The sequence below is a fragment of the Hyaloscypha bicolor genome (genome assembly GCF_002865645.1).
Source record: "Hyaloscypha bicolor E unplaced genomic scaffold K444scaffold_58, whole genome shotgun sequence".
NCBI lineage: Eukaryota > Fungi > Ascomycota > Leotiomycetes > Helotiales > Hyaloscyphaceae > Hyaloscypha > Hyaloscypha bicolor.
The window spans coordinates 538,320-554,819 of NW_020194560.1; the positions used below are offsets into that span (position 1 = coordinate 538,320).

Genomic DNA, 16,500 nt, shown 5'->3' on the forward strand with positions numbered 1-16,500 from the left:
ACTGTACTAAGGAAGCTGTCTTCCCTCCTTTGAAACCCTTTCCCCGTCAGGATCCCATCTTTCTCGCATAACTTCTTCCTCTTAACTCCGCGTCTTTTTTGGCTTTCTCACTGGCAGTATTTCATCTTCTTCGAGCTGTTGTCAAGATCATACTTCTGGAAGAACCGCCCTCTTCTTACCCGCACCTCCTCCTGTTCCAACTGCCTCCACACCGTCAAAATGACCATCTCCAATGGCATCACCTACCCAAACGCCCACACAACCAGAGTCCAGAACCCCCGTCTGCGTCTCCTCAACAAGCTCCGCGATGGAGAGTACCCTCTCATGACTTTCATGGCCATCCCCTCTGTCCGCCAAGCCCAAGTGGTTGCCCTGACCGGTCTTGACGGCATCATCATCGATTGTGAGCACGGTCACATCTCCGATGACTCCATGCACAACTCCGTCGCGGCCATCTCAGCCCTGGGTGTATCACCCATCATCCGCATCCGCGGCCCCGCACATGACATTCTCAAGCGCGCCCTTGATACTGGCGCGCACGGCGTCATGGTGCCCCAGGTCAGTACGGCCGAGGAAGCCGCAGCCATTGTCGCGTCGAGCAAGTTTCCGCCACAGGGCGTGCGAGGGCAGGGCTCTGCCTTCCCTGCTATCGGCCATGGGCTGACGACGCCCGAGTACATGAAGAGCGCGAACGAGACGATCATCACCATGATCCAGATCGAGACGCGGGCAGGCGTAGAGAACGTCGATGCCATTGCAGCGGTGCCCGGTGTGGATGTTGTGTTTATCGGCCCCAACGACCTGGCACAAGCTTTGCTGGGCTATACGCCCGCTCGAGGTGATGAGCCGGAGTTTATAGAGGCGATGGATAAGATTGTCGCGGCGGCGAAGAAGCATGGCAAGTGGGCTGCACGTATGGTGAATAACGGCGTCACTGCGAGGGAAGGACGGAAGAAGTACGATACAGTGGCTATGACGGGGGATACGAAGGCGATTCAGAACTGGTATATGGCGGAGATTGATATTGCCAAGTCGTGAAATTGAAATAAGATTGCATTGCTTCTGGGAAATTTTAGAGTGGATATATACAAAATGGGAAACTTTCTAATTTGGTGCCTCAATTTCTTTAATGAATTGTGTTAAATATTGTGCGTAAATATCGTACAACGGCTCCTCAGTGCAGTCTCTTTGGCAATGACAAAGTTTACGTGGGAGCTGTCTAGTGTTCATACCCCACCCTCACAGTTTAAAAGAGGAACGCGATTCGTCTCCCAAGGTTTTATCGGCATTGTTTTCGCCATAAAATACATTATACCTGTGGCAATGTCTAAAGACTGGCTGTAAAGTTGTAACTTATCAAGAACTTTGTGCCACATCTTCAAGAGCATGCACTCGAGTATCACGGAAAACCTTCATACGAGAAGCAGGAACCGACCGAAAAGAGGATACTGTTGAATACTTTTATCCCATCTATATACACCATGCAATGAACCCCCCTCGAAGCCATCTAAATTTAAGCCTGTGCGATACATTCAATCTCAATCACCGTGCCGTTTCCCGGCGCAACAGCCTGCAAGCACGAGCGCGCTGGCATCGGCTGCGGGAGGAAATCAATGTACACCTCATTCATGGCGGCGAAGTCCTTCATGTCGGCGAGATAGACGTTATACTTGACGACCTGCTCGAGCGAGGAGCCGGCAAGCTCGAGGACCTCCTTCAAGTTCCGGAGAACTGTTCTCTGTTGCCGCGCGTTATTAGCGGAATAGAAGATCAATCGGACACGGGAAAGAAGAAAGACGAACGGTTGCGGCTCCGATCTCGCCTGTTGCGGTCTGGCCGGCGCAGAAGACGAGGCCGGGGACTTTGACCGCGGGGCCTGGGACGTGGATTATCAACTCTGTGCTCTTTCGCCAGAATCCATGCAGGAACTTACAGTTGTGCGGCTTGGTTGGGAACTTCTCGCTGGAAATGAGTTGGCGCGACATATTTGCGTCTGATGTGAAAAGGAAGAAAGTTGGTACAGAGAGAGTCGAGAGCTTGGAAGTGTAAGGAGTGGAATGAGAGCAAGTCAATGATGAGATGATAAGCAGGAACGAACGAGAAAGGACCAAGAAGTAGCAGTTGGCGAGCAGGGAGTTAAGAAGAAAAACAACTCCGCATACTAACCTCTTCGCCGAACAGCCATTCAAAACTGACGTAGCCTTCAATGAGTTCTCATTGTGCAAGAAGGCTTATGCCGAGACGGAGGTGGAGGAGCTCGTCCACAACCCTCAGCAGTCGGATAAGCCGGTTCGGTCCCGCATGCCTGTGGTGGTGTTGGGTGGGAGGAGCTCCTGCCAGGGATCGCCCGCCGATCACGTGCTTCGACGTTTAGAGCTTAGCGGATATATAGCGAGGCCCGTGACCCGCTTCGGACGGAGGAGGAGCTCGCAGCATCGACGAGACGAGGAGGAGACACGACGGGGACGTCCAGCTAGGGGCAGGATGCACCACATCACGTGTAGCCCGAAGGGAGGAAGTTGCAACACCTTCGAAGTGCAAGCGTCTCCATATAAGAAGACATATCGTCTCCCCTATCACCGTCACCAGCTCCACTCACATGCACATCTCTCCTGTCATCGCCAATATCCTTCAAGACATATGCCAGGGTTCCTTTCGAGGCATGAATTCAGACATCTCTTCTTCATTCCCACCGCTACATACCCATCACATAATGCCGAAAGCCACCCCCTTCAACCCACCATCAGCCAGTCTTCCCGGTAAACCCTCAGTCCCAGAATGGGTCCCGCCACCGGTGACAAAGGAAACTCACAACTTCGCGAAGCTGAAATCCATTGATCTGTCCTTGATGGACTCAGAGGACCCAGCTGTAGTTGAGGACCTTGTTCAGCAGGTCAAGACTGCCATCCGCGACGACGGTTTCCTTTTCCTTGAGAACTACGGGATTTCTCTCGAGCAGGTAAGAAAACATGCCTCAATACGAGAAGTCTGAGACCGCTGACAGTCGGTATTAGCTGCATCGTCAATTCGCTATTGCTCAATATCTTTACCACAACATCAGTGAAGAGGACAAGTCGCGCCTGCTCTTCGACCCTGAGACGGGCAGATGGTCCGGCTACAAGCACCCATATGGATTCAAGGTAAGCTGAAACTGCCCTCTTCTTTACAACTCATCTGCTCGAGACTAAACCGCCTTCGTTCAGAAAACGCGTGCCATTCCCGATGGCATTGAGCAATTCAACTGGTACAAGGATGACTGGGAAGACATCAACCGTACTCCCAACTGCTTGCGCCCCTTCATAGACGAGATCGAAGCCTTCTGCGCCTACCTGACTGGCTCCGTTAATCGCCGCCTTCTCACCCTCTTCTCGCGCGTGCTCGAGCTTCCCGACAACTACCTCTGGGACAACGTCCAGTCACACGGCGGTCCAACTGGCGAGGGCTACTTCCGCCACGCCCTCTTCCGCCCAGTCGAGAAGACCACCGAGGCAGCATCCAAGGGCCTCCGCATGCACGGCCACACCGACTTCGGCCTCACGACTCTGCTGTTTTCTGTCCCCATCTCGTGCCTGCAGATCTGGGGCCGCGACGAACAGTGGTACTACGTCCCCTACAAACCGGGAGCGCTCGTCATCAATATCGGCGACACGCTCGAGATTGTGTCCGGCGGCCACTTTAAGGCTACTCGTCACCGCGTATACAGACCTCCCGTGGACCAGCTCCAGGAGGAGCGACTCTCGCTGGTTCTGTTCAACAGCTCCGTTGGTGATTTGCGCATGACTCCTGCGGCGTCTTCGCCCCTCATCCACCGTGAAGGCTGCGTTGAAGAGCAGGGCGTGTATAAAGAGTACGCCAAGCGTATGAGCGCCGGCCAGCTTGTACCCACCAACCGCCAGTGGCGCGAGATGCAGATTTCTACGGCCACAGACCCAACAGATACCGTGCGCAACCGCATTGGTGCTGATCAGGTTCTGATTGACGGTAAGCTTATGCAGCAACGAGAGTACATGGGTGTCAAAGTTGTACTGCCCGTTTAACTTGAGTAGCGCAAACGCTCGCGCACCAGCGAGAGGTCGTGCGTGTTGGGATTGTGTAAGCGTCGGAGGACGCCTGTAGCAACGGGTTCGGGGTGTCATCATGAAAGAGGCGTTAAGGTTGTCTTGCCATTTTAGGCGGCTGGCAAGAAGTGTGAAAATGTGCTCCAACTCCGCGTTTGCGTGAGAATTATATATATATACATCAATCAGGAGTCCCTGCATCCTGGTGTTTCAAGAGGTTAAGCCAGTCTTCGTCTTTGTCTTGAAGACCATAATCTGGGGACACTCATCCTTTCAAACGACATCGTTTTGCGATGAACTCGCAGTTCTAAGATATTGCTACTGCGTACTTAGGTGCTATTGATATCTCTTTTCGAGTCGCAAGGGATCATAAGAGAGTCCCCGCTCAGCGTTTAAGATTTGTTTCTCGAGTACAATAGTGGGTCTTACTCGTACTCTACTCAATAACATTGAGTATATACTTAAGCAACTTAGTAGTCTGAGTATTCCTTTGACACACCGTTTTCAGCAAAGGACGATATAGGATGGGGGATGGAATCGAGGGCGACGTATGGAAATCGCGGCATAATGTCATGCGACTTCAGGACATACTTGGCCGAGATACACTATTTATCCACTACAGGTTTAGTTTATAGTAGAGGCAGATGCTAGAAGTCCCTATAACTATAGGCTCGAGCCCTGACAGGCATTTTAAGGATTAAAAGACATTTCAAGGGAATGCCCTTGCAAGTATAGGGGGTTGGTCGCTAAAGTGACCTATAAGACCTCCAAGTTCCAGCGTCTAAGCGCTATCCGTTCAGCTGCTGCCAGGTGCGCTTTTCCATGATGAAATGTACCGCAAAATTATAGCGAATCAGAGGATTTAAAATAAGGAATTCGACAATATGATTTGTTGATCAAGTTCGCTTAGAGGTGCACAGGCCAAGGCGCACCTGGCAGCAGCTGAACGGATAGTCACCGTGCCAACAGTGTGGCGCTATGGCTGCAAGCATTACAGGGCACATGCACTAAAGTCGATGATTTTATGCCGCGATTTCTGTAATTGAAAACGGTTCTCATCCAGATCCCCAAATAGAGCTTCTTACCCACCTGTGCAGACTCCGCTTCGAATATACTCGCCATTTCTATACCATTGAACAATAGAGTAGAGCAGAGGCTATGAAGTCATGTGATCTCCGTTCGACGGCATTATTTTGGTCAGCTCGGCACTTCCCCGCATTCGAGATAAGCCCCCCCGCCCAGTAACCTTAGCCCAACGTCGCGCGTCCCACGATTGCTCCCTTCTCCCACCCTCTCTCCATCCGCACCAGACTGCCGTTATGTCTGCCTCTGTCGCAAACGCAGAGCCAGCGGCACCATCCTCACGGCTTCAGCCATTCCAATGTCATGTCTGTGGCTGTCGCTTCACCCGACACGAGAATCTCAAGCGACATGCAGCTATTCATTCTCGGGGTGGGGGTGAGGCCTCTCTCCCCTGCGACTATTGCCAGACCACCTTCTCGCGCCGTGATTTGCGATTTCGACACATGAAGAGGAAGCACCCGGACCAACTAGAACGTCGGGCTGCAAACGGGCGCGAGGAGGATCCAGCGGTTGCTAGAAAATCGAGAGAGAGCTCGAGATTACAAGAAAGCGTGTCTTTTTCTGCGTTACCCTCAGAGATACCATTCAGCCTGCAGCCCCAGCATTCGCTCAAGGGCATGGAGGTGGAGATGGACAACTGGGTTGGCCGGATGGATTTGCCACAAACGCAACCACAGCTCGATCACGGTGCTCTGGACCAGCTAAGTCCCTCTCACATAATCAATCCTTCGACGAGCCTAGTTACGAGAAGCGAAGAGGCTACACACAATTCCACCAGCGGGCTGGTTCAACAGCCATCAACGAGCGAGCCGAGACACATTGATCCCTTTGCACAAGAGACAGTTGGCTTCGGACGAAGTTTATCACTGGAGCCATCCGGCTTCGACTCCACATATCACTTCGACGGCCGAGTACATTCGGATTCGCAGTCTGTTTTCACTGCAGCATCTCCGAGCGGCAGCAGCCCCGCTTCGTATATCCCTCTCGGCTTGTCCTCAAGGGACGTATCATACCTTCAGGATGACTGGTTCCCGTCGCCTTCGCAATCTGCGAGAGGATATCATCTCTACTTCAGTCATGTCTCGCAATTTGCTCCCTTTCTTCATCGACCAACCTTCGACGCCACTGAAACCCCCCGCCACTTAGGGCTCAGCATGCTTTGCCTAGCGTATCAGCACGGCGAGGACCCAGACTGCGGCGAAGAAGCAGGCTCGGGCGCAAGGTTGTCTCAGCGTTGCTTTCACCGAGCTCGTGTCGTCGCTGCGTCCGAGGAAGAGCGGGAGGGTGACTTGGCTCATACGATTAGTTTAGTTCAGACGTACTGGATGCTCCAAGTGTATGTGATGATGTACCTCTGCGGAGCCGACTCGGCATACGGCCACAAGATGCACTCCAGAATGATTTCCCTCACTCGCTTTGGAGGGCTGACGCAACCAATACCAGTCGAGTCTACAGCGACCGAAGATCTGGATGATCTATGGCGAGAGTTCATCAAGGCCGAATCGCAAAAGCGGACGCTTCTTGCTGTTCACCAACTCGATGCGCTATGGTACCAATTATTTTCCATTCCGCGGTCGCTCTCACATCTCGAAATCAAGCACGACTTGCCATGTCGAGAAGATTGCTGGACGGCGTTCTCCTCTGCTCTATGGGCACATCGACAATTGGCCGCAAGGCAGTCTATTCCCCTGGTGCCATACTCAGATGCCGTTCGAATTTTCTTATCCCCCGGTCCTGATATCGACTCTCTTCCAGAATTCGATCTGTACGGAGCCATCAATATTGCACAATTCCTACTTTCTAGTGCCCGCGAGGTGTCGGGTTGGTCCACAATGACGGGGAGGCTCAGCTTAGAGAGATTTGAGCCTCTGCAGTCATCACTTGTTGCACTCGAACGTTTGATCCGCCCTCAAGGGGAGACAGCAAAGTCAACACATGCGGCGTCCTGTGAGGCTACATGGGAGATGGCCATGCTTGAGCTCCTAGTTTGGTCACCATCGCATACATCTGGCATCGTGGGAGGGAGCGTAGACACATTCCTGACCCAATCTACTTATCTTGCGTCCTCCTACCAATCTATACACGAACCGTCTACCAAGAATGCTGTTCAGCCTCATATCGACTGGTTCTTGCACTACCTCGATACCGCGCCTACATTCGACGCCGAGCCGCCGTGGCTTATTCTCTACGCGTATAAGGCCTTTTTGATTGCGTGGCAGCTTCTGCGTGAGGGTGTGCCAGGAGCAATGCGAGTCGTTCGTGTGTGTGACGGCGATGTTCATGGGGCCCTTACGTGGGCAAGAAAGGGTTTTCAGCGTAAACATCGACAGCAGCTCAGCCAACTCATAGGCTCGTGTTTGGATATGCTGGAGGGATAACGACCGCATTCTTGGATGCCAGAGCCTCGGGTTCTTCATGTGCTTTAAAATGGGTTATTTGAAGGGCCGGAGCATCTGATGTATTTCAAATCAATAGAAGCTGCAAGCGTGCAGAAATACGCGGGATCCACAGCAGCCAGGCCATAGGGGCGGATTTCCCAACCCCCAAGACTAACCATTATTGTCACCGCATTGATTGGCGTGCACAAGAGCCGTCTGCTTGCGAGGGAAATTCCTAGACTCCAAGACAGTGACTTGCAGTAATAAAGTCCAAGAGACATAGAGTTCTCTGGCTTGGATTCTGTCATTAACTATTCTCCCCGAAATACACCCAGCGTTGCAGCTATACCCCCAAGTCAATCTAGAAGGTAGAATCTTCGTAGATGTGCCGCGAGCCTTAATATTGCTGCAATTCCCTAGGGTATCAACTTATATTCTCCTCTAGCTACTAAGCCCGATATAAAGTCCTCGGCCCTTGTTAGTACCTTGTAAAATAAAGGCATAATCAATTATATAATAATATAGACTACTTATAATTAAGGTGCCAGAATAATTAATCTCAAATATTTCTTCTAAGCATCCATTTAGTATTTAGCACAAAACAAATAATTATTATTAAAACGTTAGGCTTGAGAATGTTAGGCAAAGAGGCAGTGGCCGATCATCAGTGGACGAAGAAGGTGGATGAACGAAAGGTCCCACCAAGACTCTCGCTCTTGATGACCTTGATATACGCCTCTGCAACAACCTGATATCCCTCTGAATAATTAGTCACAGTCACATGGTCCAGAAATTCTTTTGCTGCAAAGCTATCACGGGTTGTTTTGCGCTTTGCACCTCCTCGGCAGTTCCTTCATAGGGGCGCGGGATGATCCTCCCTGACATCCCTTCTAAAAGGCAAATATGGTCACCTTTCTGTATCTGAGGATGCGCTTTACCAATGTATCCTCGCTGCGTCGTTACTAACCGCATCCCGCCTCTCACAGCCTTTGGATTCAAACTCTTTATAAAGATACTAGACATAAGCATAAGGGATCAATTAAAGGGAAAATTCGTTAGCGAGTATACTTAATCTTTCAGTATAGTTCTACCCCTAAATTCAAGTACTTTCGCAATTTTGCATTTCACAGTGTTTCTCATTTATCAATTCTGATCCTTTACCCCCTAAAAACCTGCCCTAAGACTACTTTAAGACCCCACTGTTCGCTAGTCCACTCACAATATTCCCGATGGTGCCAAAGACATCTGTCATCAGCGCGGTCCCGCTCCCGGAACCAGCCCAATCACAAACTCATTCGTCAACAAGGTCCCCGGACTCGCCGCGAAAATCCGCGGCACCTCTGCCCGGTCCGGGTCCTTCCCAATGGTCCAGAAGATCTGATGGCTGGGATCTTTCCTCAACGCATCGGCGAGACCATCGCCCGCGAAGGGCAGGAGCCGTACAGTGCCTTCTGCGAAGGCGTCGAAGGCCTTGAGGAAATTGTTGTCGGTTGCGTTGACCATGGCGCGGACGAGGACGCGGGAGCCGTTGTAAAGCTGGCCGTCGTTGCTCATGTTGTTGGGGTCAAAGAAGGCGAAGGTTTCTTGGTTGTTGGCCCCGTCCCAGGAGACGCCCCAGTAGAGGAGGCTGCCGAGATCCAGGTTTGCGGAGATGGTGGTGTTTCCGGGGAGCGCTTGGCTGCTGGTTGGTTGCACATCGACGGGGATCATACGGAAGTTTCCACGCGCGTCGTGGGTGTCTGCTGCGAGGTTGCCGCTGTAGGGGAGGGGCTTGACTGATGAGAAGTCGTAGTCGCGAAGGATGAAGTTGCAGGCTTCGGTGGGGGTATCGACGAGAGTCAGTCTGCGTTGTCGCTTCATGTCAGAGACGAATGGGCTCGGAGCAGATATAGTAATGGTGCCGGCGTTTATAGTTGATTCACCTTCCCAAGTTTGGCAAACGTAGCGGTTGTCTTGAGTTCTAAGGCGAATTTTATCTTGGTAGTAGATTGGCTCGGTCAACGAGGGAAGGTTTGGTGGTGTAGTGAACTTGTTCATCATGATGATGTGGTCAATTAACCCTCGTTTGTAGCCCACGTTGATGAAGTCCAATTTGACGATACCAATATTCGAGCCCGGGGTTTTGGTAAACAGCCAGTTACGGAAGGTATCTAATGCGACCAGGTCTCGGTTGCCGGGGTTGGTGATAGGCGACCATTTGGGCGTGTTGACAAGTTGGCTTGCGACCAACTTGCCAGTGTTGTTGTCGAGTGGCTTGCCATCCGGGCCATAATGTACCGTTGGGTCGTACTCTTTGACCCAAGCAGCCAGCATAGAATCCAGAGATTGGATGATCTGTTCTGGGGTCTTTTGATCAAAACTGTCGTAGAGATCAATGTAGATCGCAGAGTTCTTGGCCTGCCAATATCTCCCACTCCCTCCTAAGCTCCACAAGCAAATGAACGGAGCTTTCTTGTCTCGGAGCATCTGCCAAGTGTCAAGGCTGTGTTGTAACCGCCACGGGTAGTTTCGACATGCCCATAGGCGAGTTTTGGCACGTTCAAGATGCTCTCAACTAGAAGGCCACGGAGTCAGCACATTCCCATAAAGCAACGTTCACAGAAAAGGGGTGTAGCGCCATATTCGGGACATGCACCATATTGTGGGCGGGAGTTTTACCAATATCTGCAATTTTGTTGCTCAGGGCTAGGTCACCGTCGAAGTCAAAGTCGAGAAAGAAAAACTCCTCGGGATGACTCAAGTGAAACTTATAGATTTGCTTGAGCACATCTTCAAGTGTCTGAAAGAGATAGTCCGCGTGCTTCATATAGATCGTTTCATCGTCACCGTGAGGAACGCTGCCATATCATTAGCAATTTGTTTCAAGTAAAATTTTCGTTAGAGTAGAAACTTGTGAGCTTCTCAAGAAGATCAGACAGAAAAAGAAATTACGGTGGCTCCTGAGTCATCCAGGCTTCTGTCTCCCATATAAAAAAGAGCAAATTAGTGATATAAATACTGACTATCTCATGTCGAAGTATCTAGATCCTGCGTTAAGCTGAGCTGTATAGCTTCCACATTGTGTGATGGCGCCGACCGCTTCGTTTCTCAGATCTGCGTCTCGATTTCAGATCAGGTAAGCCGAAGCATCATGGCTACCAGGTATGTAGGAATCGATGACTCGAATGTCACCCTGCAGATGGGACATCCAGTTTCCAGGATCGAGGCCCATGTTGAGATTGGTAGAAGTAAATTCGAAGGTGATTGTAGTTATTCAGTAGAAGAAGATGCTGTTGCTTTGCTTGATGCAGGAAAAACTGGAGATAATCAAACAAGAGGAATGCAAGCTTAGATATAGAGCCACGGTTGAGTCTCGATTGCACTCATGAAAGGAGATTCTCGGCATCACCGCACGCATTATTCCCCTATCCTCGCAACCTGTAGGATTGGCTTACCTGAAGCTATTCCAGCTCAGCCAAACTTCGGACGAGAAGCCCCTTTGGCGATGATATTCTTGAATTCGAACAAAAGCAACTGCCATTGAGCATGAGAACGCTCAGCCAAACTTCGGGTGAGAAGACGCTTTGGTGATCATATCTCAATTCGAACAAGAGAAAACTGCAATTGAACACGAGAACGCTCAGCCACTCGAGATGTACAGCATATCCTGTGAGACGCCCCACATGGTGCTACGAAGTAGCCAATATCGAGAGGGTTGCACTGCTTGATGCAGTTTTGATTCAGCTCGACATGCAGAAGGCGCTCGAGACTTGAAGTATGTCTCGAGTCTGCCACTTGTCGTGCATCAGGGACCGCTTTGTCTCTGAAGCACGGTGGAGAGGTATTGGCATGGATTAATAGAGAGGAGTCTATTGGGCATTTGCAAGCCTCGGCGGATTTGCCGAAGAGGTGGTGCAGCTTCTCGGCTACTTGTGGCTCTCAAAGGCCTGGCTGAGCGATATGTGGCCAGATTCGGAATGTTGAGCCAGCCATATCCTGCACGCTTCCGATATCATGAGACCCGAAGTCTATGCGTTAACAATCCGGGGCCAGTCTTTGCATCCACGGGCTTGAGGTTGAGGCGAAGAAGGCCGCGAGGTAGGAGAGAAGTGAGGGTGACGGAGTACGGTGTAGAAACTTGGCTGGGGCGCGGCAGCTACTAGTGCCGAGGCCGATGCCCCTGAACTAGCGACTCTGCCCCTGACTGCCCCTGACTGCCCCGCTCCAGAACCATGCACGATTGTCCCGAGGACCCCGAAGATCCCGATGAGCATGCTTTCAGCATCTCGTATTCGTTCAACCCTGCCCTCCTCATGTAGTCCTCAGGAAAGGAGGAATGATCACCCATTTCAACTGCACAAGTGCGCATTTCACAATATCTAAGATATCTTGCACAAACGCTCCGCTTTGACTCTGACTCCACGGTCTTCCCTTACTTTTATATGCAATAGTCCACTCACCCACAACTCCCCAGTGCGACCTCTCTCACAAGCGCAGTAAGATATTTCCGAATCTTAACCACCCTGCCCGTCTTCTCATTAAAGATGAAAATCCAACAAAACCTGGGATTCACCCGGGTCGCTGGTCTTCCTCCCCCCAAGTTCGTCCACCTCATAGCTCAGCTCTGGGAAAGTGGCAGGCGAACCTACATATGATTATAAGGCTTCCCATTCTTCTGCGTTGCACACCAGCTACACTTAACAATCGCTTTCGATCCAATAACATCTACCTCATCTACCACCATCTTTATCGGTGTTACCAAAAACTTCGCTGGTGGTATCAGTGACTATGCCTTCCCGTGCCTCCACGGTAAGTGCCACTGGCCATTTAGTGCTGATTCAATTCTACCTTGCTGGGATCTACGCGAATCTCTCAAAGCCACTACAGAGCCGTAGACCTTGGCGACTCCTTGCTAACACGGCATCGCCGCTAGACATCTCTCCTATACTCAGCTACTATAGTTTCAGTATTAACGCCGACACAATTCTGCCTTACTAGGATTTGGATGGATCTCTCAAAGCTACTGGACCGTGATGTGACTCCTACTTAATACGGCATCGCGATTGCAGGGATCTCACCTTGGTATGAATCATGTTACTTATGCAATTTCACTGTGTATACGTCCTACAATGCTCAAGAAACACACTTGCTCTTCTTATAATTGCGGAGCGAAGTCTTGGAGTGTCCAAATTAAATAGACTCTTAGAATATTGAAGTCGTACACTCGTATGCGAGTTGGGTTGTTTGGGGGAGTTGAGGAGGTCTCGAGGGCCATTTAAGCGGGGCGCCTTCGAGTCGCGAATTTTCGGCTAAAAAGGGGAGCCCAACTCGGCTCCGGCAAGACACTTAATAAGCGTGATAGGGGAGCGAGAACGGCTACCGTCATAATATCTTGATAGGCCCAAAGAGGTGGCTATATTACAGGCAATAGGATTCGCAAAATTCTATATGATAATATGGAAACTGCAACCGATTCTTGAGGAGCTAGAAGGGGAACCCCTGAGTGTAATCCGGCTGACTCCCTAGCGTGCTCAGGACTCAGGGCTCGGCTCAGGTTAGAGCCCCGACTGCTTAGGTGCAAGGACGGATGTGGGCTTCGGTGAACTCAATTGTCGTCTGATTAGTAGTAGTCTCAGTATAGATAGTTGGGAATACCTTTATTTTAGATTCAGGTCAAGGCCGCAAAAGGTGAAATTCGTGTACTTTAAATTAAAATAATACATAAATCGAGATAAAGAATGAGTGGAGCGACTACGGGCTGATTTAGCGACGCGAAGGCAGATAAAAAACGATGTATTAATTCGACACGCAAAACGAACCCCTCGGAAAATAGAGTGTATTCCGACATAAATCTACGTTTTCTAAGCATCTTTAAGGGGGAAACTATTGGGGAAGGGAGGCCGGAAGAGAAAAGGGCCGAGCAGGGAAGTTTGGCGAAGAAGGGCGAAGCGAGACCTCCCTCCTCGGCCCTTTTAAGCCTAATTAGCCTCTCCGGTGGCCCCTCCAAAAGAGGAAATGAATCAAAAGCTGTTAGCGCACGTGTCACTCTGTAGCTCTCACAGGCTGCCCACGCCTGGTCCCGGTTTTGCGGTGCTTGGAGCCGGGAAATGACTTTGACTACGAGTTATATAATTGGTTGGGTGCCCTAGCGAGGTGGAGCCTACCAAAATCAGGCGTTTGCTAGTGAAACAACTTCTCTTTAGTACACCCCGCAGTCCAATCTAAAGTAAAAAGTTTAAGTTGACTGATATAAGAGTTAAACAGTGATCAGTCGGAATTGTGATTATGAAAACCTTCTTGTTCGAGTTTCTATCACCGTGTCCATTCAACTTTAATCTGTCATAACTCTTGAATATGAAGTTCTATTACCTGCTTTGCTTATTGCCCCTGGCACTTACAGTGCCTTCATTTGAAGAGCCGTCGTTAGAAGTTCGAAGATGTTTCCCCTCTGGCGGTATGTCTTGTGTTATCCTACAAGTTGATTTGCTCTAACATTATTTTGTAGTGCAATGTGATATGTCTAATCCGCATGCATGTTGTTCAAAGATATGTGCTAGTAAGTCTAACTCACCCGCATTGTTTTCACATATTCTAAGTAGATTTTAAGAGGATCCGAGTCAGCTTCTAGGATCTGTTCCTGTGTGCGGCTAGTAAAATACACAAATAGAGAGTATTAAGGATGTAAGAGATCAAATGTAGGAGGCTGAAAACAGTGCTGTTCCCTCAGGGTCCGGAGTTTTAGGGTGGTTTTGCCCTGTATTTAGTGCTTCTATAGCCCTAAACTAAACAGCGTGCCCTTGAATTCCACATCTTGCAGAGGATTCTGCCTGGAATAACGAACGTATCCACTATTCACACCTTCCAAGCCTTGACCAGCCGCCGGTCTTGAAGATGGCCAATGGCAACAGCAATCGAATAAAGAATTCAGGCTTGGCAATGATACCTGAGGTATTGATACCGGATCGCTACTGGATCGGTATTGGATCGGATCGATAGTATTACAGATACGACTTGCCAATCATCACGATTTCCACTATTTAGAAAGTCACAAGGAGCGTGTATATCCTTGAGTTACGAGTCTGGGCATGGAGAAGCTTCGTGCCTGCATAAATCGTAGATTCAGAACTGCCTATGCTAGACTAGCGTGCGTAATATTCCATTGTCCAAGCTCAAAATCGATAACATAACAGTATGATAGTAAAGACTGTGCGAAAACCATACAGCAGTAAGGGACAATTTAGAAAAGTGTAAAAAAAGAATCCTGTCGTCACTGATTCAGGCTCGGCAAAAATACCTAAATTTCCGGTATCGATTCCCTGAACCTAATTTTCCTCTTTAATCACAATTAACTTTCGAACTACTTCTCTTGTAAGAAAATTTTTGGTAGCGCAAATATTCTCCTTAATTTAGGCTTTCTATCTAGCTACTTATCTTATATTTTAGGCTAAAACTAATCTCAATGCGGCCATTTTAAGTAAAAATGAGCTTTTGAGATTTTCGTGAGGCTCGCTTATATATTTAGTGCCTTGATAAGAAATACGAATACGGGGCTTAATTCTCCGAATACGAGAGGTATTTTAAATTTAAGATATTATTAAATTTTATTAATAATAGTAAATAAATTTTTTAATAGAAAGACTAGAAATTAAAGGAATTATATATGAATATATTCTTATATAAATAAAATAATAAAATAGAGAGATAATTTTTAGGGGTAAGAATCGATAAGGTATCGATACGTATCGATTCTTACGATACTAATACTATCAATACCGGTATCGATGCCTCAGGTATTTTTGCCGAGCCTGCACTGATTGTCCAAAACCCAAATTTCCAGCGAACTTCTTCCCTTCTTCCTCCTTCAAAGTTACCAGTTGACTTAGGCAGCAGCCACGAGGCACGGCACAGCCGAGTTGATCTTGCACAGATCGAGGTGAACATTTTCAGGGACTGGCACCGGAGTGGGATCAAGTCGCCCAGAAACCCAATCAACGATGAAAATCTGAATGTCAATAGGCGGATCTCTGGTCTCGATGGTAAGGGTGGCATCGGCCCCGTTCGGCGTCAAAGACGTGATCTTCCATCCTTGGTGTGCTGCCAATCCTTGGATACCCGTGGTTAGGCCGCGCGTGGTGTCTGCAGTTCGGGTCCCGACTTTGACTACACTTCTGTAGCCAGGCAACTGACCTTCGGGAACCGTCGAAGGAGTGACAATGTCCAAACCTTCTTTGCTGCGTAGCTGGCGAGCTTTCACGATGTCTGCTTGGCTTAGGCCCCACCCGTGGGAGAAGGCAGAGTGAGTGACATTATTGGTCCCAGTATCGTCCATCTTAAGGTTGTAGCTTACGTGAGCGATCTTGTAGATAGGAAAACCCGACATGTCGTTAATAAGCATATGGCTTTTGTCGAGTATGTCCGCAGGCTCCGCGTTACGTTGACCTCGACATCGTTGAGGTACAACAGGTTCAAAGCGAGCTGGGCATTGTCCAGCTTTTGCCCATTGTACATACCTGAAATTGGCAATCCCTTCTGTGCGAGCAGGTTGGTCATGTCTCCGTACATGAAAGGGGTTGCGTTTGTCGATGGATTTCCCTTTCGGTCTTCGGCTTCTTTGAGCGAGAGGATCTTTCGATTCATTGTGAAACCCTTGATTCGGTACGATTTTGCGACCTTGAAATCTGCCGGTTGGCCGGGATGAATAGCGGCCAATTCGGCGTCAGCCGCTGCTTGAATGGCTGCTGAAACCACTTCGACATTGCTGCTCAGAACTTCAATGGTAGGACCGTCATTGATGGCCAGGATGTCCTCATGTGCTGACTGTGGTGCAATCTTACTGGCGACCGTGCCTATGGTGGTGGCCACATCACCAACCATTTTGGCGGTGGTGGCAATACTATGGACTACAGAGCTGACGCCCTCGTAGAAGTGATTGAACCAGCCCATGGCTTGTAGTTGTTGGCTGAGCTTTGGATACCTCAGTTGTGACTGGGTCTACAGACAGT

The 16,500-nt window shown here is 49.5% G+C and overlaps 6 protein-coding genes across 6 annotated transcripts; 3 read left to right on the forward strand and 3 right to left on the reverse strand.

The window, feature by feature from the left end:
• The first annotated feature begins 72 nt into the window (after positions 1-72).
• Positions 73-1,114, forward strand: K444DRAFT_612414 (Phosphoenolpyruvate/pyruvate domain-containing protein). The gene has a single exon (XM_024880129.1). The coding sequence runs from the start codon at positions 220-222 to the stop codon at positions 1,036-1,038; it is 819 nt and encodes a 272-aa protein (XP_024737626.1). The 5' UTR covers positions 73-219; the 3' UTR covers positions 1,039-1,114.
• Positions 1,115-1,298: 184 nt separating this feature from the next.
• On the reverse strand, positions 1,299-1,985 carry K444DRAFT_560707 (YjgF-like protein; the record flags this gene model as incomplete). Its single annotated transcript, XM_024876908.1, has 3 exons — positions 1,299-1,738; positions 1,803-1,876; positions 1,934-1,985. The coding sequence occupies 3 exons, from the start codon at positions 1,983-1,985 to the stop codon at positions 1,514-1,516; spliced, it is 351 nt and encodes a 116-aa protein (XP_024737627.1). The 3' UTR covers positions 1,299-1,513.
• Positions 1,986-2,713: 728 nt separating this feature from the next.
• K444DRAFT_642925 (gibberellin 3-beta hydroxylase) lies at positions 2,714-4,037 on the forward strand (the record flags this gene model as incomplete). Its single annotated transcript, XM_024884795.1, has 3 exons — positions 2,714-2,959; positions 3,015-3,140; positions 3,204-4,037. The coding sequence occupies 3 exons, from the start codon at positions 2,714-2,716 to the stop codon at positions 4,035-4,037; spliced, it is 1,206 nt and encodes a 401-aa protein (XP_024737628.1).
• Positions 4,038-5,246: 1,209 nt separating this feature from the next.
• Positions 5,247-8,018, forward strand: K444DRAFT_612416 (uncharacterized protein). The gene has a single exon (XM_024880130.1). It carries the CDS (start codon positions 5,378-5,380, stop codon positions 7,517-7,519), a length of 2,142 nt encoding a protein of 713 aa, XP_024737629.1. The 5' UTR covers positions 5,247-5,377; the 3' UTR covers positions 7,520-8,018.
• Positions 8,019-8,650: 632 nt separating this feature from the next.
• Positions 8,651-10,730, reverse strand: K444DRAFT_663084 (PLC-like phosphodiesterase; the record flags this gene model as incomplete). The annotated part of the gene is made up of 4 exons (XM_024886784.1): positions 8,651-9,985; positions 10,155-10,356; positions 10,522-10,612; positions 10,658-10,730. 4 exons carry the CDS (start codon positions 10,728-10,730, stop codon positions 8,771-8,773), a joined length of 1,581 nt encoding a protein of 526 aa, XP_024737630.1. The 3' UTR covers positions 8,651-8,770.
• A 4,647-nt stretch (positions 10,731-15,377) lies between these two features.
• On the reverse strand, positions 15,378-16,441 carry K444DRAFT_629210 (uncharacterized protein; the record flags this gene model as incomplete). Its single annotated transcript, XM_024883028.1, has 2 exons — positions 15,378-15,973; positions 16,009-16,441. 2 exons carry the CDS (start codon positions 16,439-16,441, stop codon positions 15,378-15,380), a joined length of 1,029 nt encoding a protein of 342 aa, XP_024737631.1.
• Between the last annotated feature and the right edge of the window lie 59 nt (positions 16,442-16,500).

Excerpts from the sequence above, each read along its gene's own strand:
- K444DRAFT_612414 (XM_024880129.1), top strand. The coding sequence starts at position 220 with ATGACCATCTCCAATGGCATCACCTACCCAAACGCCCACACAACCAGA.
- K444DRAFT_612416 (XM_024880130.1), top strand. The coding sequence starts at position 5,378 with ATGTCTGCCTCTGTCGCAAACGCAGAGCCAGCGGCACCATCCTCACGG.